Below are 27,421 nucleotides of genomic sequence, written 5' to 3' on the forward strand. Positions count from 1 at the left end.
AGTTATTCAATGCCCAATGATTAATCATTTATGGTGAATTTCTGTTGATCAATTTCTCTATGTGCAAGGGGTTTCACACAATGTGAATGTGACTAACTGGGGCTTTAATGGCTTTCTGACCAGTTTTTACTTGTCATGGAGCTGTGAAAGGCCCCTCTGGTGACCTGTGACCCCAATGTACACGCGTACTCAAAGGTGACATTGGTGAAGTGGAAAGCAGATCACATGCAAGTGCATAGCAACAGTGGGCCGCTACGCTACACTACGCTATTTCAGCGCTACGCGTTAGCGTAGCGGCAAAAAGCGCCCACAAATTTTGAAAAGCGTTAGCGCGCTGTTAGCGCCGCTACGCTGCGCTAATTTTCAATGGCGCTAACAACGCGCAGATTCTTTGTTAGTGTTAGCGCGCCGCTACAGTCGCTAAGCTACGCTACGCTGCGCTACAATGTTTTTAGCGGAAAAAAGGCCTTTTTTCCGTTAAAGGCGCTGTAGCGCAGCGTGAGCAGCGCAGCGCGCGCTCTTTGGCGCCCTCTGTGTGTAGCGTTAGCGCAATTTCTCAAATATGTGCTAACGCTACGCTAACAGATAAATTAGCTGCGCACCCTGTGCGCGTAGCATTAGCACCGAGATGGTGCAATTCCGCTAACGCTACGCTAAAATTTAGCAGAATTCCGCTATGCTACACCACGCTAACGCTAGAGTTAGCGTAGCTGGCCCACTGTTGTGCATTAGAGCTGGTCAAAACAAACCCATTGCGGGTACCGGCTAGTGGGTGCGGGTGCGGATGCGGATGCCTGGGATTCCGGGAAGAAGCCTGCGGGTATCCGGGTAGTTCAATCCACACCCGCCCACCTCTTTGGCTGGAAGGCCTGATCCCTTCCGGTTGCCAAGTTTTTACAGCCTTGGCAGCCAGAAAGACCCACCTAGTCACCAATGACAGACAACCTCAGCAACCAGGAGGGATTCCTTCCGGTTGCCGGGGCTGTATCTTGGCCACCTGAGGGAAAAAATCATCCCAGATAGAAAGGTTAAAAAACCTTGGTGACCAGAATGTATCCTGGTCACAAAGGTTATAAAAACCTTGGAAACCAAGAGGAAATCATCCTGGTCGCAGAGGTTGAAATAACCTCGCCGCACGACCAGAAGGTAAGCTCCTGGTGGCCAAAGTAACCTTGGCAACAACAAGACAACCTCCTGGTTGCTGAAGTAACCTCGGCAACAAGAAGACAACCTCCTGGTCGCCGATGTAACCTTGGCAACCAGAAGATGAAGTGGCAGGTACCCGCAAATACCCGTGCGGGTACCGCCTGTACCCGCTCCACGGGTGCGGATGCGGATGCGGGTGTCTCATGTTACCCAAAAAAGGCTGCGGGTACCCGGGTTCAAAGCGACCAGCTCTATTGTGCATAGAGACATTGGAAAACAAACAAACACAAAAACAACTCACAAGCTTATATGTGTTAAGAAGCCAGGATTCCTAGCTGAAATCTGTTAACACACACCTCCAAGCTTGACTTGACTCATATTTTCACCCTATTTTCACCTGCCTTTTTTATGGAAATATGCCAAATCAGATGGGCCTTTCACATCATTCTAACAGGGGTGTACAAGTTGTTGATCTGTGGGAGGCCCAACCTGCAATTTGCAACAAACTTGTATGCACGCACATGAGGGTAATAGGGGGTATCAAATATGACTGAATCCACCATTACATAATTGACAGGTTTGAAAAAACCCACCATTTTTAAAATATGCTGGTCCTTCTTCTACCCCATTTTGGGAACCACTGGTGACAAAATTCATTTTTGGCTAATTGACTGGTTTCTAATTGTGGATTTCTCATATTTGATACCCCCTAATATTAGCAAAGTGAAAACAATCACCACATTCATGAGCATGTAAATAATATGAATTGAACACCAAGAAGTCATCTCAATCAAACAAAATTTCAAATGGAATTATTATTTGATTGTGGCCATTGTGTCTTAGTGTTTTCAACTGTGTTCCAGTTGACTTATGCATGACTTCTGGATGATTTATGTATTAATCCAGGATCAGTTTCAGATCAGTTGTGGATAAGTCCCAGCATTGTTCATTACTTCTTACACTAATTTGAACAAAGGCATCCAGCACATTTAAGGAAAAAGGGTATGGTATGGCACTCTCTGGAGAGTGTGTCAAAATCTCCCCTGGTGCTCTGGCAAAGCCTTACTTGGATAAAGTTCCATGAAGGTGAAGGCAAAAAATTTTTAGCTATGCAACATCAATTGGATGGGTAATGACTGATGATGATACACAGAGAAGATCGTGCTGATAATTATATGAATGCAAACTTTCTCCTCAAGAGAATCCACAGCTTGTTTGAACTGTGTCTTGTTTTAATTTCCCAGAGGAGCTCTAGAGGCTCATAAATAGTACGGGAGGTGATAGTTTAGAATAGCAGTAGAGGCGCATAGTATGGGGGCAGTGATGATAAGGAGGGTTACAAAGCTATTTCACGACCACATCAAAAACTGGAAGACATGCCTCCAGGCAAGCAGCTCTCCGGAAGAGCTCAAAGCTGTGAAAGCTGTGCTGGAGAGCCAGAAAGCGGCCCCAAAATTCCTCTCCAAGAAGGAATTAGAAGCCTTTGTAGAGGGATGGAATCCTTGGCCGGTAAAGAAACAGATGTTTCTGCCAGTGAGAACCTCCACAAAGAAAGCCCTCTCTTCCAATCAAGTTCTTGGGACCCCGTGAGTTTGGGAGCCTGTACATTTGCACTTGGATACCTGGAGGTTTAGCTTCACAGTGTCCTTTTTACAAGGGAACCTTTTGCAATGGGGAAAATATGTGTATTTTTACACTCCATTCAATTTACGGGGCCATGTACACTGTAAAATGCACTTTGTAAAATTCTATATCCCCTTATTTTACCCACTCCAGTTATTAATTTACTCTTGGGCAAAATTACAATTGTTTGTAGTGATATATTGTTTTCTGTTATCTCATCAGAACAGAAAACTGGTTATTGAATTTCTGAGGAGGACACAATTGAAAAGGTATTTTTGATAATTATGTAAATACCCATCAATGGTGATTCACAAAAAGGCAAGATGGGGGCATGGATATGAGATGTTGGCGCAAAAGAGATCAGCCCAATATCTACACAAGTCATCACTAATTCATCACTATTGATCACTGTATCCATTCTCAAATCATTGTTTCAAAAATTTTACCGGAGCAGATATCTTCTGGGAAATGAGGTCAAGACCTTGAGGGGTATAAATCTGTAAAAGGTTTTCTCTGAGTTCCCAGGCTTTGGTTGCAGTTCTCAAACGCTTTTCAGTGTTTTGTAGAGCCCATTCTCTAACTTGAAGATCCTCCGTGAAAGCAAGGATGTCATCCCCAGGAACCAGTTGGACCATGCTTTCCAATGTCTGCGCGTCACCTGGTAACTGTATGAGCTGAAGTTCGTAACCGGCTATGTCCTTGGGGGCTATGGCAGGCAGATAGACACATCAGTTCTAGGCATGACACTTCCCTAGGCTAATTAGTTGCCTGGCAGCTGGTGGCTTACACTTGAGTTCGGTTTCAAAAGCTTTGTAATGCTCTGATTGGATAACTTTTGACATGTATTTTTCAAAGGCTTTGAAATCCCCAAACATCCAAGTTAGTCTCGATCGAAACTGCATGAACTCATCAACCAAGTTGGGGGGTAGTGGCGAACTGGCCGGCGCGTTTTCGGTCTTGCGTAGGTATTCGGCCAGCTCTGTGAGGTGAGGCTGTAATTTTTCAAGTTCCCCAAACAATTTAACCGGGAGAACACTTTTAAGGTACCTTGGCTTATACTCGAAGCTGTGATGGCAAAGCATCGTGTTTAATGAGGTTTTGAAGATATCCTGGGGTCCAAATAATCCATGTAAATTGGCCAGAGCCGCTATAGAGGGCTCCTTGCGGGAGCGGATGGCTGCCAGTGGGAGTATTTGGGTGATCAGTATGATAGACTGGTTTTTTTTTTTTCTTTCTGACGGGTTCTTGCATGCAGAGTGGGATCATTGAGCTCTTACCTTTCCGAGAAGCCTGCAGGTCACGCCAGTTGAATTGCGAGATTTTTTTGGACAGAACGACAAGAGGATGTATGTCGCCAGGCCCCGCGGGTCTGGTCAGTTTCTTGGCGATCAGCTGGCTGTTGCTCGCTATTTCCGAGTCATACTTCTGCATCTCCCCCTCAATGACGAACTTTCGGATTTCGCGCAAATACCAGGTCGTCGATTGCGCGATTTGGTCTTTGAAGTAGGAAAGATCGACTGTTAGGTAAGATTCGTAGTTGCTTTCGATGATCAAGCCTTGGAGCATGTTTTCAACCATGGTGTCGAGGTGCATTACTTGGTCTGAGTCGGACGGTATAGTAGAAAATTTGCCTTGAAGTTGGCGAGCGTAGCTGAATATCCTGGGCCGAGAAGTGGCGCGGTAAAGTAATTTTGCAAGAAAAGAGACGGACTTCCAAGTGGCGCTAAATTGATCTATCATAGCAGGTATGGGAGCAGCAGCTGAGCCTGAAGCTGGCAGATGCGGGCTCGGGTCTGTTGGAAGACGACGGCCAGAGCTGAGGAGAGGAACCAGGCGGTCAGAAGAAGTGCTAGCGATTTGATCATAGGCGCTTTGGGGCTCGCGTGCTCTTGAGGAAGCTTCAAGGAGGCGGGCACTCTGATCAGCCATACGCTTGTGCAGGGTGTGGCGGGCGAGTGAGGAAGGGGAATGAGCGAGCCATAAGAACAGGAATGCAGAAAAGGGCAAGAAGATCATCGTGGGCAAGAAGGAAGTGGACCAAGGGGATGATTGTTGTTGGTTCAGCTGGAGGGATTTTAGGCAGAGCTGCAACGGCTGGACGAGGGAACCCGGTGTTCGATCTGATGCAGCAGGAAGTGGGCAATTGTACTAGGAGTGGATTCCCAAGGCGAGTTCCGACTGACTCCTTCACCACTCTTCATTTGTTCCCCGACCTCAAGGGAAACGTACGGAAGCCCTAGAGGGACACGCATCCGGCCACCGTTTGGAAAAATCAAAAAAATGCTATTTCACAAAATACAGATGCATGAAACATGTACCACATGTATAAACCTTCCAACTTTGGGATTCCATGAATCTCAGAGCTCATGTTTTCATGTGAGAGCTTGATGTAAAGAACTCGCCCGACTTTATGGCTTTTTGACTTGTTAACTAATAAATATTTTGATTTTTGTTCGAGATTTTTGAGAAGATAACATAAAATAACAAAATAAGTCTCTTGAGGGAAAACAAAACAAGACTGATGCATCACTATTTATAAAAGAAGGTACAACTTTTAACAAGGGAATTTCTAATAATCATAACTCATTATAGATAAGACAACTGTTTATTAACACATCCTGATCTGTTTTGAACTGAAATTGTAACCAAGCGTAACCGAGAAGATTTGCACATAGAATTTACACCTTGTATCTTTATTGTTCTTTATACAATTTTTTTTTTGGTGTTTCTTGTGAAGATACACGCCTAAGTGAACGACTTCAGTCTCATAAATTGAGAAAGAGGTCGGGAGCCCAATCAGCTGCGGAGATAGGTGAGCAAAGCGAACCCTGAACCGCAGTCCAAAACCGCCGCAGCGGGGCAGAAAAGACTGACCACATCTCTTGGATGCGAACAGGTGCCACGCACGCGAGCAGGAAGATTAAGGTTGCGGAAAATCTCAACAACAAGTCTCTCGCAGATCGAATAACCACAGCAAGCGCCAAAGGTAAGCGGCTGGGTCTGAATCTGTCAAGTTGATCAGAATGAAAGCTAATGCTGCATTTGAACCTACCAGACGTTGTTAACCAAAAGGATAACTCAGACAGAGCCAATTCCAAGCAAATTGCTGGTAACCAAATCGGTAAGCACTCAGTGCTAGACAAAAGCTTTTGGCAGAAACAAAAGGCAAAAGACTTACGAGCTGTTTGTTAAAGCAGACAACGTTGCCGTACTGTTACGCCGTTTCCAAAAGTGAACTGGAGAAAGAGAGCGGAACGCTCCTCTCAAGTATAAACCTAAAAGGTTTCAAGAGGAAGAAAGCCGAGAGTACTGACGGATATAATCTGGTGTCCTCAGATCTATCAAGCAACTCAAATTCTCTATCAAGAAGGAAAAAGACCGCCTCGGGTTCCCACTTCCTCATCTCAACTCTTCACTTAAGTAGAAAGCGGCTTGTTGCTTGCTCTTAGGTAAAACACATTTTCAAGTCTTTTCCAGTATTCAATAAGAGATTGTAGTTAGATTAAAAATAGATATCTAACGGCAATCATAAATCTTAGTTTCCTGAATTCTTTCATTTCTGACCTGAGTTTGACACTTGAGAAGGCGTACCATGGGACCACGGATTCATCAACAACTCCTCGGTCACCGGTACTGACCGGTCAGCCAGAGCGGTACACACCGGCCATCGGGAACGTATTCCCCTTGATGGCAGGTCCGTTCGGTCATTGAGGGCTCCCCTCAATGGGCTGTCCTCTTGGTCATCGAGATGAGTGTACGCTCCTGTAGATGACCAGAACAAACCGGTCATCGAGAGGAGTATGTACTCCTCAGGATGACCGGAACGAACCGGTCATCAAGAGAAAGATGTACTCCTCAAAACGACCGGAATGAACCGGTCATCGGGAGGAGTGCATACTCCCTCAATGATCGGAACAAACCGGTCATCAATCTACTCCTCAAGATGACCGGTTTGTTCCGGTCGTTGTGAGGAGTACATCACTCTCTTGATGACTGGTTCATTCTGGTCGTTTTGAGGAGTACATCTTTCTCTCGATGACCGGTTTGTTCCGGATCTTGGGAAGTACATAACTCCTCTCGATGACCGGAACAAACCGGTCATCAAGAATGTGGCGAGTGACTATTGACGGCCGGTACGGGCCGGGCATCAACGGAGGTGTGGACTCCTATCGATGACCAATCTCCACCGGCCATTGATTCAAGAATCCAACTTCTTGTTTCATGGAATCCCGAAGTTGGAAGGTGTATACATGTGGTACATGTTTCATGCATCTGTATTTTGTAAAATCACATTTTTTGATTTTTCAAAACAGTGGCCGGATGTGTGTCCCTCTAGGGCTTCCGTAGAAACAGGACCCTGGCAACCCCCTATAAATGGGCGGCATGTAAAATCCCCAATTTTTCCAAAATTCATACATTTTCACAGCCCATTCATACACGTTTCATGTGTACCCTCAGAGGATTTCAAAAAATTTCATACATATTTCATGCCTACCATTTTTTTCCGCGGGAGGGGGTGCAAGCCTGATTTTTTGAAGCTATCCATTTTTTCTAGCTTCAAGGGCGCCAGTGCACATGAAAAAACAACAAAATAAGAAATAAAATGTCTTGAATTACTCTACTAATGTTGAATGAATACAATCAACTGAAAATTCAATCACACTTTATTTTTTTTCTTTGCAAGAGCTTTCATATGTAGGAACTCTTTTTCCCTAACTTAACTAAGTCCCTCTCTATGTGGAGGGGGGACGCCGTCCCGCAGGGACCCTCCAAAGGAGGTCGGAGGTTGCTTCGCTCCCCCAAGGAGGGAAATTAGCTAAGTTAGTCTTTTTCCCAGTGTTCCAAGAATGAAGGTTGAGACATGGCAAGATAAAAAAAATTCATCAACCGGAAAGGTCATCAACAAATGGCTGGGTGCGCACTTTGCGCTAAATTGGCACCAATGAACAAATTTGACTGTTGACCATCCTGACAGGTCCTGTCGAGGGGGGGGTTGAGAGGGAGCGCTTGGTGGCTCCCAGCTGGTCTCATACATTTTTCATTACTACCCTCCCTTCCCTGAGGAAAATCTCATACATTTGAGGTGCCTACCCTTAATGGCAAAAAAAGGCATTAAGGGTGTTCAAAGTTGAAATCATAAAATTTTCAGTGCATAAAATCATAGAATCATAAAACTTTCAAGTGATGATTTCATATGTACCATTCTAGAAATGTTGCTCTAATTTGAGTGCTTGGGTTCAACATATTTTTTCATCTTAGAATTTTATGATTTTATGGTGTTATGATTTTATGCAAGTCAACTTTGAACACCCTTATAATTCATACCATTTTCATGTGTACCATTTTGTGATTTTGCCAAATAATTCATACATTTTCATGCCGCCCATTTATAGGGGGTTGCCAGGGTCCTGTAGAAACGAGACCAGGATGAAAAGGCTGTTTTTGTGTTTGTTTTCGCGTGCATGCATATAGCCATATATGCATAGTTGGAGGACTGCCCTGGGAGCCCCTTCCAGATCTAGTCGATCTGAGCCCAACTTCGCAGGGAGATCTATGGGACTCTAGGAGGCTTCCAGATTGCGAGGGGAAGAAATGCTGGTTCAGTCTACGAGCTGTGTTTTAGTTTGGAGAACCATGTTGGATGGAAGGAGGTTCTTCACAGGATGGATTTTGGAGCCAAGGGTTGTTTCTCAGAGTGGATGGAAGTCTCCCATGGACTGTGTCCGAGGCCCAGCCAGCAGCCAGCGGAAGACATGCACTGCCACCACCCACGACCATCGACCATCGACCATCGACCATCGACCATCGACCATCGACCAGCATGGCGCCGATCAGCCGAACGGCGAGCTCAAGCAACAGCAGACGAGCCACTGCAGCAGCAGCCAGCCGGATCGACTCAGAAAACGACACCCTCAACAAGATCCTCGCCGCCTCCGAGGAAGAGCACCGGCGCCACCAGGCAGAGCTGGCTCGGCGAGAGGCAGAAGAACTCGAGCGGGTCCGGATCGAGTCGGAGGCGGCAGCGAAGCTCGAGCGCACACGGACGAGCCTGCTCGAACAGGCCGAACAGGCCCAGCTCGAGCTGGTCATCCAGCACTCCCAGGCGATCCAGCACGCCAGCAGCCACGGCCCATTCAGCCCCCAGAACGAGCACGAGGAACGCATGGCATTCGAACTCGCAGTCGCCCTCAGCCTCCACCCAGACAACGCACGCAGTGCAGGACAGCAACAGCCAGAAGAAGTCAGTTGACCACAGAAAGAGAAAAGAAAGAAAGAGAGAAAGAGAGCTGAAACTACATTCCAGGTAGACCCGCCCTCCTACGAAAACTCCTTCCACGGACCACACCCTCATCCAGCCTCGCCCGCCTCCCCCCGCCCGCAGTCCATCTTCACCAGACCGCTCCCGCCGATCCCCAGCCAGCAGCCCCCCTCCTCGATCATCGTCCGGCCCCCCTCCGCCTCCCCCGGACACCCCCACCTGCCCGCCTCGCTGATCCAGGAGCCCGACCCCTTCTCGGACCAGTTCGCCACCCACGATCCCGACCCACCAGCCGCCTCCCCCGCGAGCTCCAGCCGCTCCTCGCTCCTCCTGCCGCCCCTCTCCGAGCCCGCCAGCCAGACCTCCTCTGCCTCCCATCTCTCGCCGCCGCCCGGTGAGCCCCAACCAAAAGAGCATGGCCCGATCGCCTCGCCAGGCGCCGCTCCCTCGGACACCGACGGCCAGGGAACCCTCGCGCTCACCATCCCCTGCCCCTCCCTGCCCCTCCCCCTCTTGACCGCCTCGCCGGTCGGGGCCTCGGAAGACGGCGCCGCCATCAACCGGCCGGCCGCCGACTCCTCCTCCGAGTCCTTCGACGCCAACCCCAGCCCGCCCGAGTCCGTCGCCGAGGGCATCACCTACGGCCAGGTCCGCGCCATCGACCAGCCCCTCACCTCCGCTGGCCAGTTCGTCGACACCCTCGTGCTCTCCAACTTCTCCGACCCCGTCGATCGGACGAAGGCCTCCTCTCATGCCTTGGTCGCTATCGAGGCGTGGAGCTGGAACCGGCTGCTCACCTATCTGATGTGGTAAGACTCTAGTCCCTCTCCTTAGAAAAAAACAAACTGATCTGTTTTGGAGGGCGGTTTGCCAGGCACGGCAACTCGCAGATCGAGCCCGGTCCGTTGGACGTCAGTGAGGCGGAAGACGCGGGCACGGGGAGCTGGCAGATGGGCATGAGTGTGATCTTCAGGGAGCCGGAGGGAGTGCGGCCGAGCGTGCGACTCGTGATGGAGCTGATCGCGGGCACGGGGGAGAGCCAATGGAGCCGGGCGGAGGGCTGTAGCGTTGTCGGGGGCCGGAGCCGGCGACGGAGCTCGACGGTGCTGACGCGGCGGACGTCGACGGACGCGGGCCGGCTGCCGGCCGGGCCGGTCCAGACGACCATCCATCTGCCGAAGCCGTTCCCGATCCTGCCGGTCTCCCTGGCCGGCCTGGCCTGCACCCTGCACGAGATGCACACGGTCGCGCGGATGTCGTCGTGCGGCTCCCTGCGCCCCTCCTCGACCACCACCTCGACCACCTCCTCCGCATCCTCGCTCTCCAAACAGGCCCTCCCGTCCGGGCCGTCCAACCAGGAGATCTTCGCCCGTCTCGCCAAGGCCGTCGCCGCCAATGCCCGGCTCTTGGGCGAGGAGGAGGAGAGCAGACTGCAGGCCGAGGAGCGGCTCTTCAAGCGCGGCAAGCGCTGGCTCAAACGCACCACCCACAAGCTCGTCGGCGCCTCCTCGTCCCTCCCCTCCCACTCCGCCGCCCCTTCCCGCCCGCCCTCCTCCTCCGCCTCCTCCATCGCCGCCGTCGTCTCCTCCGCTAACACCCACGACCACCCCGCTCCTGGAAGCCACGGACGCCTCGTGCTCACCGTCGATGGCGAGGGACTGCCGCTTCCTACCGGCGCTACCCTCGTCAGACCATGGGAATCCGACTGGAACTAGTCTCTTTTTTTCTCTCACTCCTCTCTTCTGTATGACTACACACATATACACACACGCACGTCCTTCTCCCTGTCTTTATATGTTCTTCTTTCCTTGGGTACCAGTCGTCCTCCTCGCTTGCTTGGTCCGCCCCGGCGTCGTTCTCCCCCTCGCATCTGTCCTCTCTCTGCATCCATCCCCTCACCCGTCGTCCGTCTTACTGCTCTCGTTATTCCTGCGCGCCCTGTCCGTTGCCCCGGAGAAAAGCGCCTGTGCTCGGCCTATACATCCTGGCCACTTTTCCTCTCATTGCATATACTTGTATGAAAAAGAATCATTCGTTCGTATACGTACATCAGCTTGTCTTACCTTGTTTCTCTCTCTTCTCATCATCAATACATAACCCAGAAACCAGAAAAAAAGGGTCATCATCCTGGCCCCATCACCGCCACAATTACACGTAAAATCCCTCTTGATTCAGATGACTGGATTGCAGACGACTCGTGATCTATGTAAGTACTTTTGGGTTAGCCTGGATATATACAGCAGCCTCTGGCATAAACAAAATGATAACAATACACACATGTGATGATCAGGAAGAAAGAACCGCCCATGGCCCTTAGAATAGAGCAAGTGAGAAAGAAATACACGGACAGATGGAGAGTAAATGGTATTTGTGGAAGGGAAATGAATGGTCAGTAAAAATAAAATTACATACATGCATCTATATCAATGGATGTGTGAGATGGTTTTGAGATAGCACAGGATGATCTGATGAGCTACACGCAACAAAAACAAAGCGGAGAGGATAAAACAACAATGGGGTTATCAAGGATTGTTGGTGACTCTCTCTCAAGGTGGGGGGAGGAAGTGATAGATGTTTGTTAGGGGAGCTGGCTATTTCGGGGGAGAGTGGGTGGGAGAATGTTCTTGTCTGGGTCTGCGTCTGTGGTGTTTAGAGAGCCTTCGGCGGGCCTTCCAAGCGCGATACTCGTCCTTATTGAACACGATGAAGCCGACGACGAGGGCGAGGGTGAGGACGGCTGAGAAGAACTGGATGACGGACTTGTTGTGGTTGACGGGCGGTTTGCTAGCCTGATGGTCTGAGGAGTGGGTGCTGGGCGGGGTGCGGGCAGGGAAGAGGAACGAGGTGTCGAGGAGGGCGAGGGTGCCGAGGCCGATGATCAGGATGACGACGGGCAGGATGGAACGCTGTTCGTCTGGTGATGATGCTTGCTCGTGGGGGCCCGGATGGATGTCAGCCGTGTCCGGGTTCCGAGGCGAGAAGCGGGTGGAGAGCTTGTGCCAGAGGTGCGTCTTGCTGAGCACTTGCTCCCACAGGACGATGGCGAGGCCGAGAGTGATGACGGCGAGCAAGGCGATGCCGAAGATCTTGAGGATGGAGAGCAGTTCGAGGAAGGTGGCGAGGATGGAGCTGAGGAAGATCGAGTGGCTGGTCCATCCGACCACGGCGAGCGACGCAAGCGAGCACCAGAAGAAGCCCTGGACGATCTGTTCGGCCATGCTCTTACTTCTTGGACCGGAGGATGGTGGGCATGGGGGCCGGTTGGGCTGGGGTCCTGCAGAGGGTTTTATGGGGCGATCGCTTCCAGCTGTCGGCCGTCGAGAAGGGTGTCAGGGATGCTGCTAAATATGTACAATGTGTCGCTGTTGTACACTATAAGACACCCGCACGGGTGAATGCAAATCTGACGATAAGAAATGCGTCGCTGATCAGCTCAGGCACGCTCGGTATCGGGTCCACTCTCGGTGATTGATTACACACCTGACGATAAGAAATGCGTCGCTGATCAGCTCAGGCACGCTCGGTATCGGGTCCACTCTCGGTGATTGATTACACACCTGACGATAAGAAATGCGTCGCTGATCAGCGCAGGCACGCTCGGTATCGGGTCCACTCTCGGTGAGGAAAGAGAGTGGCCGGTACCGGGCGCGCTGAGTTAGACTAGGTACAAGTGGCGTATGCATGTATCTACAGGATTGTCTACATGCATACACATGACTAAACTATGATTAGTTAAGTTTGTCACCTTGGCACCCCCGGTCTCCAACATCCCCCCCCAAGATGTCAAACTTCACGCCTTCAGCCCTATCAGTGATCTTGCTGTCGCCATTTTGTTTGGTCCTAATTTCTTGGTGAATATGTCCGCTTGTTGGAGAAGGGTACTTGTCCACTTGATTTTGATTTTATTTTCCCGTATGAAGTCGTTGATGAAATAAAATGCTCTGATTAAGTACTTAGTCTTCTTTTTTGACGCGTTATCGCCCGCAATGAGGATTGCGGCTTCATTATCGCAAAAGATGTTCATTTCGAGTTTATGATTGATGTCTTCAAGTAAAATCAAGATCCCCGCTAGATGTTGTGCTCCATCCGAAAGTGCCACGTATTCCGCCGCGCACGTCGAAAGTGCTACCACCGTTTGTCTCTTCGCCCCCCATGCAATTGAGTCTCCCAAATGCTTGATGACAAAACCCGAAGTCGACCGTTCGTGCTCGCCTCCCCAGTTCGCGTCCAACCATAAATCCAGAGAATCCCCGCCGCCTTTGATCATCAATTTCATCGAAGTCGATCCTTTCAAATATCCAATCAGAAAGTCCAATGCCTTCCAGTGTGCGTGTGACGGGTTTTGAGTGTATCTCGCCAAAAGATTCACACCGTAGGATAGGTCTGGTTGCGTCCCGGCGGCCAAGTACATCAAAGATCCGATGATGGATCGGTATTCGGTCTGGTCGACCGGTTCCCCAGCGTGAATTTCTAGTGAGTTGTCAGGCAGCGTGCTCCTTTGATTAAACATTGGCCTTGCATAGTCCGTAACAATTTGATTTGCTAGTTTCTCCTGATCGAGCTCATATGCGTCTGCCGTCATCTTGATGTTTATGCCTACGAGCTTTGCTACCTTGTCAGACCACTTAATTTTCATGTCTTTCTCCATTGCCTTCCTCAATTCCGTCATCATACCCGAGTCGGAAGCCACCGCAAAGCCGTCATCTACGTGTAACCATATTATGATGAAATCCGCACCGCGTCGGTAGATGTACAATGATTGCTCTAGTTCTGAAGCAATGAAACCAAGATTTTCCATTTTTGTCTTGAAGAATTTCCACCAACAGCGTGCCGCTTGCTTGGTGCCGTACATAGCCTTCTTGAGTTTCATTATCTTGCCTTTCAATTCGGGTCGGATTTCCACGGGCGGTTGAACGTATACTTCCTCCTCTATCGGACTATAGAGGTAAGCCGAGCTTACGTCAAAAGTAGCTATAGGGTAATGATATTTCATGGCCAACAAAATGAGGAGGCGCAACGTTACTAGAGAAGCAGTCGGGGCATAGGTCTCATTGCAGTCCCTTCCCATGACCTGATTGAATCCTTTTGCAACGTACCGTGCTCTGAATATTTCCGGATCTCCTTCGTTCACGCCGTCCTTAATCGCGAACACCCACCGGCACCCTAGCGCTTTCACTCCCGCGAACGGCTCCATAGTTTCCCAGACGTCGAGCTCGAAGAATTTGTCAATCTCATAATTTGCAGCATCGAACCATTCTTTTGAGTGTATAGTCTTCAATGCCGTTTTGATATTCAAGGGGATACGCCGGTCTTCTTGTACAGGTAGGTTCGCTACAGCCCTCTCCTCCTCTTTCGCGTTCTCCTTGGTAGCCTCTTCACCTAGCTTCAAGACGATTTGGTTGATTATGAAATCTAGGCTTCCTTTCTCCTTCTTCTTCACTGGGAGTGATTGGAATTCAGGAAAAATGACGGAGGTGGAGTGTAGAATCCGGCCATCGTATGACGAGTGTACTAGCCAACCTCCGCCGGTCGCAGGATATCCTATCAGCTTGCCGACATGTGCCCGCTGCGATAGCTTGTCTTGCTTTTCTCTGGGGATGTGCACAATCGCCTCCGCGCCAAACGGGTATAGAGCATTAGGGTCGATTTCTACTCTATATAGCGCAGTGAGAGGGCATGAGTTGCTTTTTTTGTTGGGTATGCGATTATGAATATGTGCGGCCATTCTATAAGCATAACTCCAGTAAGGCCGTGGCATTTTTGATTCATGGAGCATTGTTTGAGCCATGTCTCCAAGTGTTCGGTTTACGCGCTCAGCCTCGCCATTCTGTTCGGGGCTGTATGGGGGTACTGGGGCTAGTCTGACACCAATCGGAATAAGCAATTTCTTCAAAGAAGCGGTGTATTCCGGGGCGTTGTCACATCGGATTGCTTTGGGGAATTTTCCGAAGGTGTTTTTCAAGTGCTGGAGCCAAGCCATGATCTTACTTGGCACCTCACTTCTTTCAGTCATCGCATCGCACCAGATGTAAGTCGAGGCATGGTCTCTTAGTGTCAATATGTAACGTCTTCCGGACATGTCGTGGCTAAACGGTCCGGCCACGTCCGATACCAGCAAGTCCAGAGGTTTGTCTCGTGGAATTAGAGAGTTGCTTCCAGGAGATTTACGGTCAATGCTTTTTGACGTCGCGCATTGTTGACAAAAAAATGATGCCCACGACTTTCCTTCAATTTCCTCAGGATAGTGTTGCTTAAGGTAATTTCGGACTACTTCCTCAGACACGTGACCAAGTCTTCGGTGCCAGAGGAAGGGATCAAACGACGGGCGCTGGGAAACTTTATTCAGGTGTAAGGATTCATTTAGATTACTCAGGAACCAGCAGTAGTTTTTATACAATGTTCTGAAAACTATGTTATTTGGACTAGTAAGTGTCGCTTCTTGCCCATGAAAGTGTAGTTCCCACCCCGAGCTCGTCAGTCGACCGACCAATAGGATGATGCCATTGACACCCGGACAATAGTAGACGTCCTCAACTGTCACTGCACCCTGTTTCGTTGGGATTGATATCGTCCCCTTGATGCTGACATCAACAGAGCAGTCAGCCACCGCCAGTAAAATCTTTCTAGGCTTGCTGAGTGTTTCTCTTGATGTGTAGAGATCTAGAGAACCACTCACGTGGGTTGAGGCTCCAGAGTCTAACAGGATTTTTCCGTCGCTTACTTCAGGCACGTCTAGTTGTCTGAGGCGGTTATTCTGACCGAACGGTTGATCGGGTGGCATGTAGTTTGATTGAGGCGTTCCGTGGTCTTCGGGCGGTTGTCCGATAATTCCTGCCTTAACGTCTTCCCAGAACATTCGGCAATTGTTATACCAATGGCCCGATTGTTTGCAGTAATGGCATCGAGGGCCATGGATTTGGACTAGATGATCGCTGAGTGGATAACCTCGGTATGCTGCTGCCTTCTCGATCAAAAGTTGCTGTTTCTGGGTAGGCGGGTTTTTTACGGCCTGTCCTGACTGCTGAGGGTTCCGGCGGTGGGGTGGGGCGTATCTGTTAGGGTTCGCCCGTATGGCGTTGACGGCGTCTAGATCCATTGGCGCGTAGGAATCGTCCACAACCGTGCTTGCTTTGTGTTGGGACTTCCCAGTTGCTGCTTGTATCACAGTCATCACGTCGTTCAATTCAACGGCGGCCGCGGACTCCAATTTTTGGCTAACGACGAATTCGAAGGTTTTTGAGTCGATCCCAATTGGTGCCGCGAAACTGTTCTGAAGACACAATCCACCTAGCTCTTCAAACGTAATCTTCAGTTGCGACATCTCAGCCCATACCGTGCTCCATTTCGCTAGATCAGTGTCGGTACCAGGTTGGGATTGGTTCGCAATTAAATCAGCGAATTGGTTGACGAGGTCGAGTTTGTGTTGTCTGTCGGACCGATCGCATTGGCTCTTGAGGCTCTTGAAGATGACCCAAGGGTCGTCCGAGTTGTTTCCGTCAACTATGTCTAGGAGAGGGGTTTCAATCGTGGACCGGAGAAGGCAGGCAATAGCTGCTTGGTCCTTCGCCGAACGGGTCTTGAAATTCGTTTCTTGTGCCGTGAACACGTCGGCATTTTCGAAGACGTACTTAAGGGTACGGTTGATCTCTCGATCCCAGATCTTAAAATTCGCTTTCCCTTTTGCTAGTCGTGTCTTCTTGGGATTATGCATATAGTGGAGGTCTAGCGGCTTCTTGTGGAAGCTTTGGGTCACGCTATTTGCTCCATCTATCGGGGCTTGTGGGTTTTGGCGGAGAATGTTGGCGTTGTTGAGTAGGCCTTCAAGTCGTTGTAGTTCTCCTTTGAGGTGGAAGTAGTCCTCAGCGGTTGGTGCCGCTGTCATTGTTGTTGAATTTGAAGTCGATGGAACTGGTTGTTCGTTTTCTTCGTAGTATCTTCTAGATTTTTCTTCGAATTCTCGGATTGTTTCAAGTCGCTCTTTTTCTTCGATTTCTCTTTCTTTTTTCTGTTTTTCTAGCGTTTCTTCGATTGCTTTCTTTTGGATTTCTTGTAGTTTCAATTTTCCTCCTCGACCGACCATCAATTTGACGATCTCCCGAAAAATGGATGCAATCCGGAGCGCTCTTCTGAGTCGGCTTTTAACCTATAAGACACCCGCACGGGTGAATGCAAATCTGACGATAAGAAATGCGTCGCTGATCAGCTCAGGCACGCTCGGTATCGGGTCCACTCTCGGTGATTGATTACACACCTGACGATAAGAAATGCGTCGCTGATCAGCTCAGGCACGCTCGGTATCGGGTCCACTCTCGGTGAGGAAAGAGAGTGGCCGGTACCGGGCGCGCTGAGTTAGACTAGGTACAAGTGGCGTATGCATGTATCTACAGGATTGTCTACATGCATACACATGACTAAACTATGATTAGTTAAGTTTGTCACCTTGGCACCCCCGGTCTCCAACATACACTCTACCCCCGATCGTTCCGCTTCATACTGCGCATGTATGCCAGGCTGTATTTGAATGTCTGTGCACCCTGCACTCGCTGAGGAATCGGTGGAAGTGTCGGTCTCTGTAGAGGGTGGACTGCTAAGTTGTACTGTTGAAACTCCAAACCGAACTGCGAACTGCCAGGGGAGAGATGTTGCCTTGACCCGGAGAAATTCTTCGAACGCCGAGCGGGAATACCCTCCCCCGGGGATCCCCGCTCGGACACCCCGCCAGTCCCCCGCCGGGGTGCATGCAGACCCCACGGGGGCTGCAACATCCTCACAACACCACGCGTACGCGTTTGGGGCAAAGTGTAGCCGTGCTACAATTGGCTACGCGACAGGCGCCCATACTAGGGGCGCGCTGTACGCGTGTTAGGTTTTTCCGGCTCCGCACGAGCCAGGAGTTAGAGGTGCCGAAGCCCCTGCGTACTGCACGCAAGGGGTTGTTGGTTTTGTTTCTTCTTTCTTTTCTCAGACAAGGCGTGACCTGTACACGCCCATATTGTCTGTACCGTTGAATTATCATTCATCGTTTTCTTCTTGTTGTTTGGTTCTCTTTTCCATTGTCGGCCCTTATAAAAGGGCCTCTCTTGTATGTCTGTTTCCCGCATCCATCCCCTGTCGTTGGAAATCCAGACACCTCTTCTTTGTCATTTAGCCGCGTGTAGCTTTGCTCCGCCGCAGGCCCATTTTCATAGCCTTGTAGCCTGCCCGACTACAAGTGGTAGCGAGTTCCTTTTTACGTTCCGACGTTTTTCGACTCCACTTTCGGCACCGCTTTCCCTATAATACCAATCAAACAACCCTTTAAAATCGTAGTCTTTTTCTTCGCGCTTCGGCAAATAAAAAACGTAAGATTAGACATCTCTTTGGTTTGGTCTGGGTCACGGTTGCCTCAGTTGGAGTCCCCAGTCTCTTGTCGACTGGTCCTCTGGGGCAGGGTCCTGCTTGGCGTGCTGCGCGCGCATTTGTCTGGTGTTTTTTCTTCACAGTCACTGACGTGTCGAAATTATCCTTTTGTTTTTTGTTTCTGTCCGTGATTAGATGCCCGTTGGTCATAGTCCCCCAAGTGGGAAGCAACCTCTTCCTACCGTTGGCGGCGAGGTTGTCCCTCAACCCCCGCAGGATGGCGTCCGATACTCGAAACGCGAGGTCGAGGCGATGAACCCAGCCGAGCGTCTGTGGTACGATAACCACAGAGACCTCCCTCAATGCCAGGAGGATCTCATCGGATACGATAATGATGCTGTAAGTCACACTACGACGAATAGTAGTGACGTTGTTAAGATGTTGACCCATATTGTTGGGCAGATGAATCTCGACGGACCTGTGAAGAAGGAACCGACGGATTCCAATCGTTTTGGTCCAGCCCCGCCGGTCGACGCGGAGCCGTTGAAGACCGTGTACGAGGAGGACCCGTTGAAAGTCCTCAAGTACTGGCCCGAAGAGCACCCGAAGTTCAAGGGGCAACCGGGCGATGATGCCGTGACCTGGCTTAGCAGGTTGGCGGTACACCTCAACGATCGCAGCGCCCACCCCGCCATCTGGCACAAGGTCGGCGGCCTCCGTTTGGGCGGTAAGGCTTCAGATGATTACTGCGACGCCGCCCTCGCCGGAACTCGCCCCAAGAATTGGGACGAATTCAAGCACTGGTTGGTTCGTTTAAGCCCGCTAGGTACCAGTCCGGCGGCACTAGCTAGGGAGCTCGGCGCGTTGAAGCAGGGCCCCAACGAGACCCTCCAAGCGTTCTACGCTAGGTATCGTGCTTGGATGTCCCGCGCGAAATCGCACGGGTATCCTTTCGATGCGATCACTTCCTTCGTCAATTGTCTGACGAAGGGGCTCGCGAAACGGGTTTTCGAAGAGATCACCCGCTGCCAGGTCCAACGTACCCCGTTGGACTTGGATCAAGTTGTTGTTACGGCCATGGAGTACGATAGTGCGTACCGTGGCGACGCCGCCTTAGCTTCGACTTCGACGGCAAGTTCTGGTTCCGGTTCCGGCAAGCGTCGAACCGAAGGTGGCGGCGACAAGGCTGGCAAGAAAAAGTTGTATTGCTACAACTGTCGGTCGAAGGATCACCTTCTTGCGGACTGCAAAGAGCCCAAGACGGAGCGCCAAGCGGCGTACGAGGCCGCCCACCCCCCTACTGACAAGGGGAAGAAAAAAGCTTAGTCGACGTGGAACCGTCTCTCCCGTCGACATCCGTTGTAGTTACTGTGACCGCCTCCCCCCCTTCTCCTATATCTCGAAATCAATCTCTTGTCACAGTTCCTATTGAGCCTCAGGGTGGAAGACCCGCCCCTGAGTTTGATGCATCGTTGAGTTCAGCTGATGCCCCAGGCGTGGGGACAGCCGCCTCAGTAGAGCCGTCTGAGGACGCCGCTGATGTCGTATATGATAGTTTAAGTTCTGTTCCGCTGGCTGCCGCATCCGCGGCTGCTGAGTCGAACACGATTCGTGTAGATTTCCTACACGAGGTTGAAGGACGCTTGGCCAGAGTTCTTCTCGACACGGGCGCAGGATCGTCCTACGTGTCTTCTTCATTTGTATCTTCTCATTCTCTTCCCATCTTTCATTCACCATCTTCATTCTGCGTCGCCGGCGCTTTTGGTGATAAAATTAAAGATAACCGGCTTGCTAACGTCCATTTCTCCTTTTCTGAGGTGGACTTCGTTTGTGTTTGCAGGATCGCGCCGTTAGCTAGTTACGACGTGATACTTGGTCGTGATTGGATCGCAACGCACGTTTCGTCGACGGATTGGGAGCACAACTTGTGGCGTCTTAAGGGGCCAGGCGGTAATGTTGTCGTTTTTCAGCCTTCCTTGCCCGCTATCTCCTTGATTCAGGAGACAGTCCTCGCGCCGCTGACGGACGAGGATGAAGTTTTGTTACCCAAATTTTTTAGGCGCCGTGGCATCTGGGAAGGTGCAGCAGAAAAGCTGCTTGCGCTCACGGAATCGGAGGGCGTGGAAGGCCCGCGCGAAGAACGCTCGGCCGACCTACCCACTGTGTTTGGGAAAGAGAAGTTAGGTGAAGAGCTTCGTGCGCTAATAGCCGAGTTCTCGGACCTTTTTTCCCCCATTGTTAAAGCCTCGACACGCAAACGCGTGATCGAGCATCTTGTTGATACTGGTACGGCCGCGCCTATTTATCAGCCGGTCCGACAACTGTCGCCAGCTCTGCTGGGTACTCTGAAAGAGAGACTTAATGGCCTTCAAGATGCCGGATTTATCCGGCCATCTACGTCGGCGTGGTCTTCACCGATTGTATTTGTTAAAAATCCTTCCTCCGGGAAGGTAAGGCTGTGTGTTGATTACCGGCAGGTGAATGCTGTCACAAAGAAAGACAGGCACCCGCTGCCGGTAATTCAAGAGTGTTTTGATGCGCTTCGCGGTGCGAGGTTCTTTTCCAAGATTGATTTGCAGCAAGGGTTCCATCAGATGAGGATAGCCCCTGATGATGTACCCAAAACTGCGTTCGGGACTAAATACGGTCACTTTGAGTGGCTCGTAATGCCCTTTGGTTTGGTTAATGCACCCAGTACTTTCCAGCGTATGATGACCCACATCTTGAGGGAATTCATCAATGTGTTCGTCCAAGTATACTTGGATGATATCCTGGTATACTCTAGGTCAGAGGTCGAGCACCTCGAGCATGTGCACACGGTTCTCCAAGTCCTTCGAGACGAAGAGTTGAAGTGTTCTGGAGCTAAATGCTCCTTTGGCTTGCGTGAAATGCAGTATGTAGGCCACGTCGTTGGATTTAACACGATCCGGCCGATGAAAGAAAAGATTGAATGTATTCAATCTTGGCCGCGCCCCACGACTGTCTATGACGTCCGGGCTTTCTTAGGATTGTGCGGGTTTTACCGCCGTTATGTTAAAAACTTCGCGAAAATTGCTACCCCTCTTCATGGCCTAACGGCTGGAGGCGTAAAGAAATGCGAGAAGATCTTGTGGTTGCCCGTCCATGACGCGGCGTTTGTTTTTCTTAAAGAGGCTCTGGTGTCTACACCAATCCTCCTTACCCCGGATACAGCTAAGGCCTTCATTATGGAGACTGACGCGTCAGACTTTGCTGTCGGCGCGGTACTGTTGCAATATGGCGACGATGAGCGTCTGCACCCGGTTGCTTTCGAGAGCTGCAAGCTCAACAAAGCCCAAATTAACTACCCGGCACAAGAGCGGGAGTTGTTGGCCATTATCCACGCTTGGCGGAAATGGCATGTTTATTTAGATGGCGCTGTTGTCACAACCATCGTGTATACAGATCATGCGTCCCTGGTTTATTTGAAATGCCAAAAGCTCCCGTCCAAGCGGCTCTGCCGCTGGCTGGAGGAGTTCGCCGAGATGGACATTGAAATCCGTTATAAAAAAGGCGCTGACAACATTGTTCCTGACGCGCTGTCCCGACGGAGTGATTTATCACTCGTGGATGATATTGGCGACGTCCTTGATGAGACCGATTGGCCTTTGATAATCCCTTACTTGATTGATAAAAGGAAGATTCCAGCTTGGGTCCCTGAGGGGCTCGTGATGAGAGCGGAGCAGAATTAGAAGTTCTTTGAATATGACTCGGACGACGAGACCCTGATCTATCTGGGGCGTCCCGGACTGCTCGAACGCTCACCGTTTATCCCGCTAGCACACAGGTTTGATCTACTTCGAGCGGTTCATGATGATTTAGGTCACCGTGGCCGTGACTGCACACTACAGGTGCTGCGTGGCCGGGGTTGGTGGCCCAGACGCTACGAGGATGTTAAAAGTTATATTGCTACTTGTGCGCCGTGCCAAGTGCATGAGCGTGCGCACGCGTCGCAGGAAACAGGACTTCAGGTCCCTTTGCCTGCGGTGATGCCGTTTGAGCGGTGGTCCTCCGACTTCATTAAGATGCCGGAGAGTTATAAGGCGGGATACAATTGGATCTTGACTATTGTCGACCATTGTACATCCTGGCCAATAGCCATCCCTCTAAAAAACGCTACGGCAGATGCTATCGCAGAAGCCGTGTTTGATCATGTGATCACCCCTTTTGGGTTACCTCGCGAATTCCTCACGGACCGCGGGTCTAACTTTTTGTCTGCCGGGTTTGCCGGCTTTTTGGCCAAGGCAGGAGTTAAGAAGCTTAATACTTCTGGTTATCACCCCCGTACCAACGGGAAATTTGAACGGTTTAATGGTATCCTGGAGAAGGCTCTTTTCCGCCTGAATACAACTGGGGACCCCAAACGGTGGGAGGATTTTCTCCCCGCTGCTCTATTCTCTACTAGGATTCACGCAAGTGATAGTAGTAAGTTCTCGCCCTTCGAGCTTGTTTATGGTGTAAAACCACGGCTGTTGGGTGATAAGCGACGCATGGTCGCCGCAGATGAGGCCTGTCCTGGCGAGCATGAATTAGCTGCCAGGATTGAGGAGCTTAATAAGCTCAGGTTGGCGGCAGCAGGTAATACTGCCATTCGCGCCGAGGCCAATAAAGCCGCTTTCAATAATAAAACTAGGTTTGCTCGCGATGTAGACGCCCTTGTTGTGGGCCAATCTGTTAAACTTCGCAACGAGGAGCACACGAAGGGCAGCCCACGTTGGTTCGGCCCCTTCGAGATCAAGGCAATTTTGCCGAATAATGCTTATATTCTTAACGACCAAAATGGCGACGAATACTCGAGGCCCGTGAACGGAAATAGCTTGAAGCCGGTGTCCCTACGATCTTTGGTGGTCAATGGGATGTGGGCGACGCCCCCCGCAATTGCTCAGCGGGAGCGGCAGGCTGAGGCCCGCGTGGCCAAGGCCCTGCTTAAGAAGACCACTTCGGTGGCAAAGTTATCTAAGCCGGTAAAGGCTAAAAAGGTTAAAGGCGCCGGAAGGCCTCCGGCCCCGTCGGTTACTGATTCTCCGGCTACCCCGGCTCAGCCGGCGCGGAAGATACGCGTCCGTTTTGACGGCCAGCTGCTCCCGGAAGGTGCTGGGGCAGCCCCTGTCTAGGGGGGGGCGGTTGTAGCCGTGCTACAATTGGCTACGCGACAGGCGCCCATACTAGGGGCGCGCTGTACGCGTGTTAGGTTTTTCCGGCTCCGCACGAGCCAGGAGTTAGAGGTGCCGAAGCCCCTGCGTACTGCACGCAAGGGGTTGTTGGTTTTGTTTCTTCTTTCTTTTCTCAGACAAGGCGTGACCTGTACACGCCCATATTGTCTGTACCGTTGAATTATCATTCATCGTTTTCTTCTTGTTGTTTGGTTCTCTTTTCCATTGTCGGCCCTTATAAAAGGGCCTCTCTTGTATGTCTGTTTCCCGCATCCATCCCCTGTCGTTGGAAATCCAGACACCTCTTCTTTGTCATTTAGCCGCGTGTAGCTTTGCTCCGCCGCAGGCCCATTTTCATAGCCTTGTAGCCTGCCCGACTACAAAAGGACAACTCATCGCCAATCACCGAGCAGGAAACAGGAGGACCAGTCGAACGTGAAGCACGAGGAAATAAACAGCACAAATGGCCGACAACCCCGAGCCTACTTCGACCTTCGATCTGCCACCGGCTGATCCCACGAGCAACCTGACAGATATTGCTCGAATATTCACCGAATTCTTGGACGATGAAGTCTGCCCCACAAAAACCTTATATCATTGACCAAGCGAGGGCTAATCCGTCTCTTCGGGTGGGTGTTGTTGTGACGACTTTAGACTAGGAAACCGAATTACAGGATCCTTGTTCGGAAGATGGTCGAAAAGGGTGAGCGGCGGCTGATCGTCAACCTGGATGATCTGCGGGATTACAATCGAGAGTACTGCGATCGGTAAGCTCCCCCCCCACAAACAAAAGCAAGGAAGTGCCAGCCAGAATGTAGTCACCGAGCGTGCATCTTTTCCCAGGTTGTTAAAGTCGCCAATCGAACACATGGCTGCCTTTGAGCTTGCTCTGAGCGAAATGGTTGCCTCCTTGACATCAGCAGATCGCCAAACACAGAGGCGATGTTACGTGGGTGGGTGCAGCATGGCGATCGCTCACGAATCGATTGGAGAACCTGACATTGATGGATTATGCCCTCTGTCGGTCTAGGGTTGAGAGGCTCTTTTGGGGACCACCATGTGAACCCACGGACGTTGAGAAGTCACATGATCGGGAAAATTGTCTCGCTGGAAGGAATCGTCACAAGATGTACGTCTTCCCCGAGCGTCTTTCCCCCGATACATTTGCTAAACGAACGCGGTCTCCTTGGCAAACACTTAGGTAGCTTGGTCCGCCCAAAAGTGATCAAGAGCGTCCACTTTTGTCAAGAAACCAATCAGTTTTATGAACGAGAATATCGTGATCAACTCAGTGCTGGCACGGGACCAACGAGCACGGTATGTTGAACTTCACACACTCGTTCTGCTGGCTGAGCACTACTGACACTTGACAACAGGCACTCTATCCTAAAGAGGATGCTGACGGCAATCCGCTCGAAACTGAATTCGGTCTGTCGACCTATATGGATCACCAAACCGTAGCGATCCAAGAGATGCCTGAACGGGCACCAGCAGGACAGCTACCCCGAAGTGTCGAAGTAGTCATGGACGACGACCTGGTGGACCATTGCAAACCTGGTGATCGGGTCCAGCTGGTCGGAATGTATCGAAGCTTGGGTGCCAAAGGGGCAGGTGGTGGCAGTGCGACCTTCAAGTGCGTATCGTTTACGCGTCAACCAACAGCGCGATCCTTTAGACTTATACTAATTGCTCCTACCCTCATGCAGGACGCTTATTGTGGCCAACAACGTCGTCCTATTATCCTCGAAAGCCGGAGGCGGTATCGCCCAAGTTCAACTCACCGAGCTTGACTTGCGCAACATCAAAAAGGTCGCCAAACGGCGGGGGGTAATCAAACTGCTGGCTGAATCCCTAGCACCTTCGATCTTTGGCCACGAGCACATCAAAAAGGCAGTCTTGCTTCTCCTGTTAGGGGGCATGGAGAAAAACCTTACCAACGGGACTCATATCAGGGGTGACATCAACATGCTCATGGTCGGTGACCCATCAACAGCCAAATCGCAGATGCTGCGATTCGTCCTGAATACCGCCCCTCTGGCCATCGCGACTACCGGTCGGGGTTCGTCAGGCGTTGGTTTGACAGCGGCCGTCACGACAGACAAGGAAACAGGCGAAAGACGTTTGGAAGCCGGTGCTATGGTCCTGGCGGATAGAGGCGTGGTTTGTATCGATGAATTCGATAAAATGTCTGATGTAGATCGGGTGGCAATTCATGAGGTGATGGAACAGCAGACCGTTACGATCGCCAAGGCTGGAATTCACACCTCACTCAATGCCCGATGCTCGGTGATTGCCGCAGCCAATCCAATCTATGGACAGTATGATGTGCACAAGGACCCTCATCGGAATATCGCACTCCCCGATTCGCTTCTCTCGCGTTTCGATTTGTTGTTTATCGTGACAGATGATTCTGATGAGCATCGGGATCGGAAGATATCCGAACATGTCTTGCGCATGCATCGCTACTTACAACCCGGCGTGGAAGAAGGCACTCCAGCTGTTGATGTCCTCCAGCAGAACCTGTCGGTGGGCATTGGAATCGATTCTCTCGACCCCGGTGCTGCCAAGGAAACCACTGTATTCGAAAAATTCAACCCGCTCCTGCATGCCGGTGTGACTGGGAATGATGAGGAGGGTCAAGGCGACCGTCGTCGCAAGGAAGTGCTGTCGATAGAGTTTATCAAGAAATACATCCAATACGCTAAGAACAACTGCAAACCCGCTCTCACTCAAGACGCGGCCAACCTGATCGTCGAAGTTTATTCATCTCTTCGAAATGATGACCTACAGTCCAACCAAAAGAGGGTACGGGGGAGGATCCATCTACTGATCTCTGACTTTAAGCTTGTTGACAAAATATTGATGCTCTCTGATTTGTTTTTCAGACGACTCCGCTTACCGCACGTACTCTGGAAACTCTGATCCGTCTGGCGACTGCGCATGCCAAAGCGCGACTATCGCCGACGGTCAGCACAGCGGATGCGCATGGCGCGGAAGCGATTCTACGCTTTGCACTATTCAAAGAGGTGATGAAGTCGCGGAAGAGCCAGAGTGGGAACAAGAGGAGGAAGGTGGACAAGCCGAAGAAAGGGGTTGTGGGTTCCGATGAGGAAGAGATGGATGATGAAGACGAGAGCGAGGAGGAGGCTGAGGCTGCAGACCCAGCCCAGCCGGCCGGTCGCTCGAAGTATCCGACACGCTCCCGAGGAACCGTGCCTGAGGCGACCGCCTCTGGCTCTCATTCTCTCAACCAACAATCATCTGAGCAGATGGAAGTAGATCCTGTGCCTCTTCGACCTACTACGGCCCAAGAATCACAGATCACCGATTCGAACTCCACAAGCTCCGCCGAGCTGAGTGTTGAAAGGTATCCTTCCATCCGTCTAGTCTACCTTCTCCCCGAACCGACCCTCATCATCTTTCTTTTTCGTCTTCTTCTGTGTGCGCGTCTTGCAGGATCAGGGTGTTTAAGCAAAGACTGGGAGAGACGTTTATGCGCTCGGAGGATGCGATGATCGAGATTGACGAGTTGCTGGCGCTGGTCAATGAAGGAATGGACCGCCGGATATTCGACCAGATCGAGGCTATCAAGATCTTGACGATCATGCATGATGCCAACGAGCTTATGTATTCCAGTGGCTGTAAGAAACTTTGCTCTTGTGCCTTTGAATCTTTTGCCTCTTGGCGTTCTTTGGTGAGATGGCTGAGTTGCTGTCCCTTTTTGCTCCCTTCCAGCAATCTTCAAAATCTAGTAGCACAGACGAGTTGTTGACTCTTCTCATTGGCTTGGGCTAAGTTCTACCCATTCATATGTCTTCGTCTTCTTCATCTTCCCCCTTTTTTATCTCTTTTCTCTAACATGTGTGACTGTGATTCGTTTTTT

The 27,421-nt window shown here is 50.7% G+C and overlaps 4 protein-coding genes across 4 annotated transcripts; 2 read left to right on the forward strand and 2 right to left on the reverse strand.

Moving 5' to 3' along the window:
• Positions 1-3,194: 3,194 nt before the first annotated feature.
• PtA15_1A315 (uncharacterized protein) lies at positions 3,195-4,785 on the reverse strand (the record flags this gene model as incomplete). The annotated part of the gene is made up of 3 exons (XM_053165330.1): positions 3,195-3,475; positions 3,557-3,946; positions 4,047-4,785. The coding sequence occupies 3 exons, from the start codon at positions 4,783-4,785 to the stop codon at positions 3,195-3,197; spliced, it is 1,410 nt and encodes a 469-aa protein (XP_053016532.1).
• A 3,805-nt stretch (positions 4,786-8,590) lies between these two features.
• Positions 8,591-10,743, forward strand: PtA15_1A316 (uncharacterized protein; the record flags this gene model as incomplete). The annotated part of the gene is made up of 4 exons (XM_053165331.1): positions 8,591-9,010; positions 9,074-9,837; positions 9,903-10,520; positions 10,650-10,743. 4 exons carry the CDS (start codon positions 8,591-8,593, stop codon positions 10,741-10,743), a joined length of 1,896 nt encoding a protein of 631 aa, XP_053016533.1.
• Positions 10,744-11,619: 876 nt separating this feature from the next.
• Positions 11,620-12,246, reverse strand: PtA15_1A317 (uncharacterized protein; the record flags this gene model as incomplete). Its single annotated transcript, XM_053165332.1, has 1 exon — positions 11,620-12,246. The coding sequence occupies one exon, from the start codon at positions 12,244-12,246 to the stop codon at positions 11,620-11,622; it is 627 nt and encodes a 208-aa protein (XP_053016534.1).
• An 11,755-nt stretch (positions 12,247-24,001) lies between these two features.
• Positions 24,002-27,290, forward strand: PtA15_1A318 (uncharacterized protein; the record flags this gene model as incomplete). Its single annotated transcript, XM_053165333.1, has 10 exons — positions 24,002-24,109; positions 24,193-24,305; positions 24,382-24,491; positions 24,569-24,667; positions 24,740-24,855; positions 24,915-25,171; positions 25,245-26,343; positions 26,424-26,905; positions 26,995-27,179; positions 27,274-27,290. 10 exons carry the CDS (start codon positions 24,002-24,004, stop codon positions 27,288-27,290), a joined length of 2,586 nt encoding a protein of 861 aa, XP_053016535.1.
• Between the last annotated feature and the right edge of the window lie 131 nt (positions 27,291-27,421).

This window comes from Puccinia triticina, chromosome 1A (genome assembly GCF_026914185.1).
Source record: "Puccinia triticina chromosome 1A, complete sequence".
Classification (NCBI taxonomy): domain Eukaryota; kingdom Fungi; phylum Basidiomycota; class Pucciniomycetes; order Pucciniales; family Pucciniaceae; genus Puccinia; species Puccinia triticina.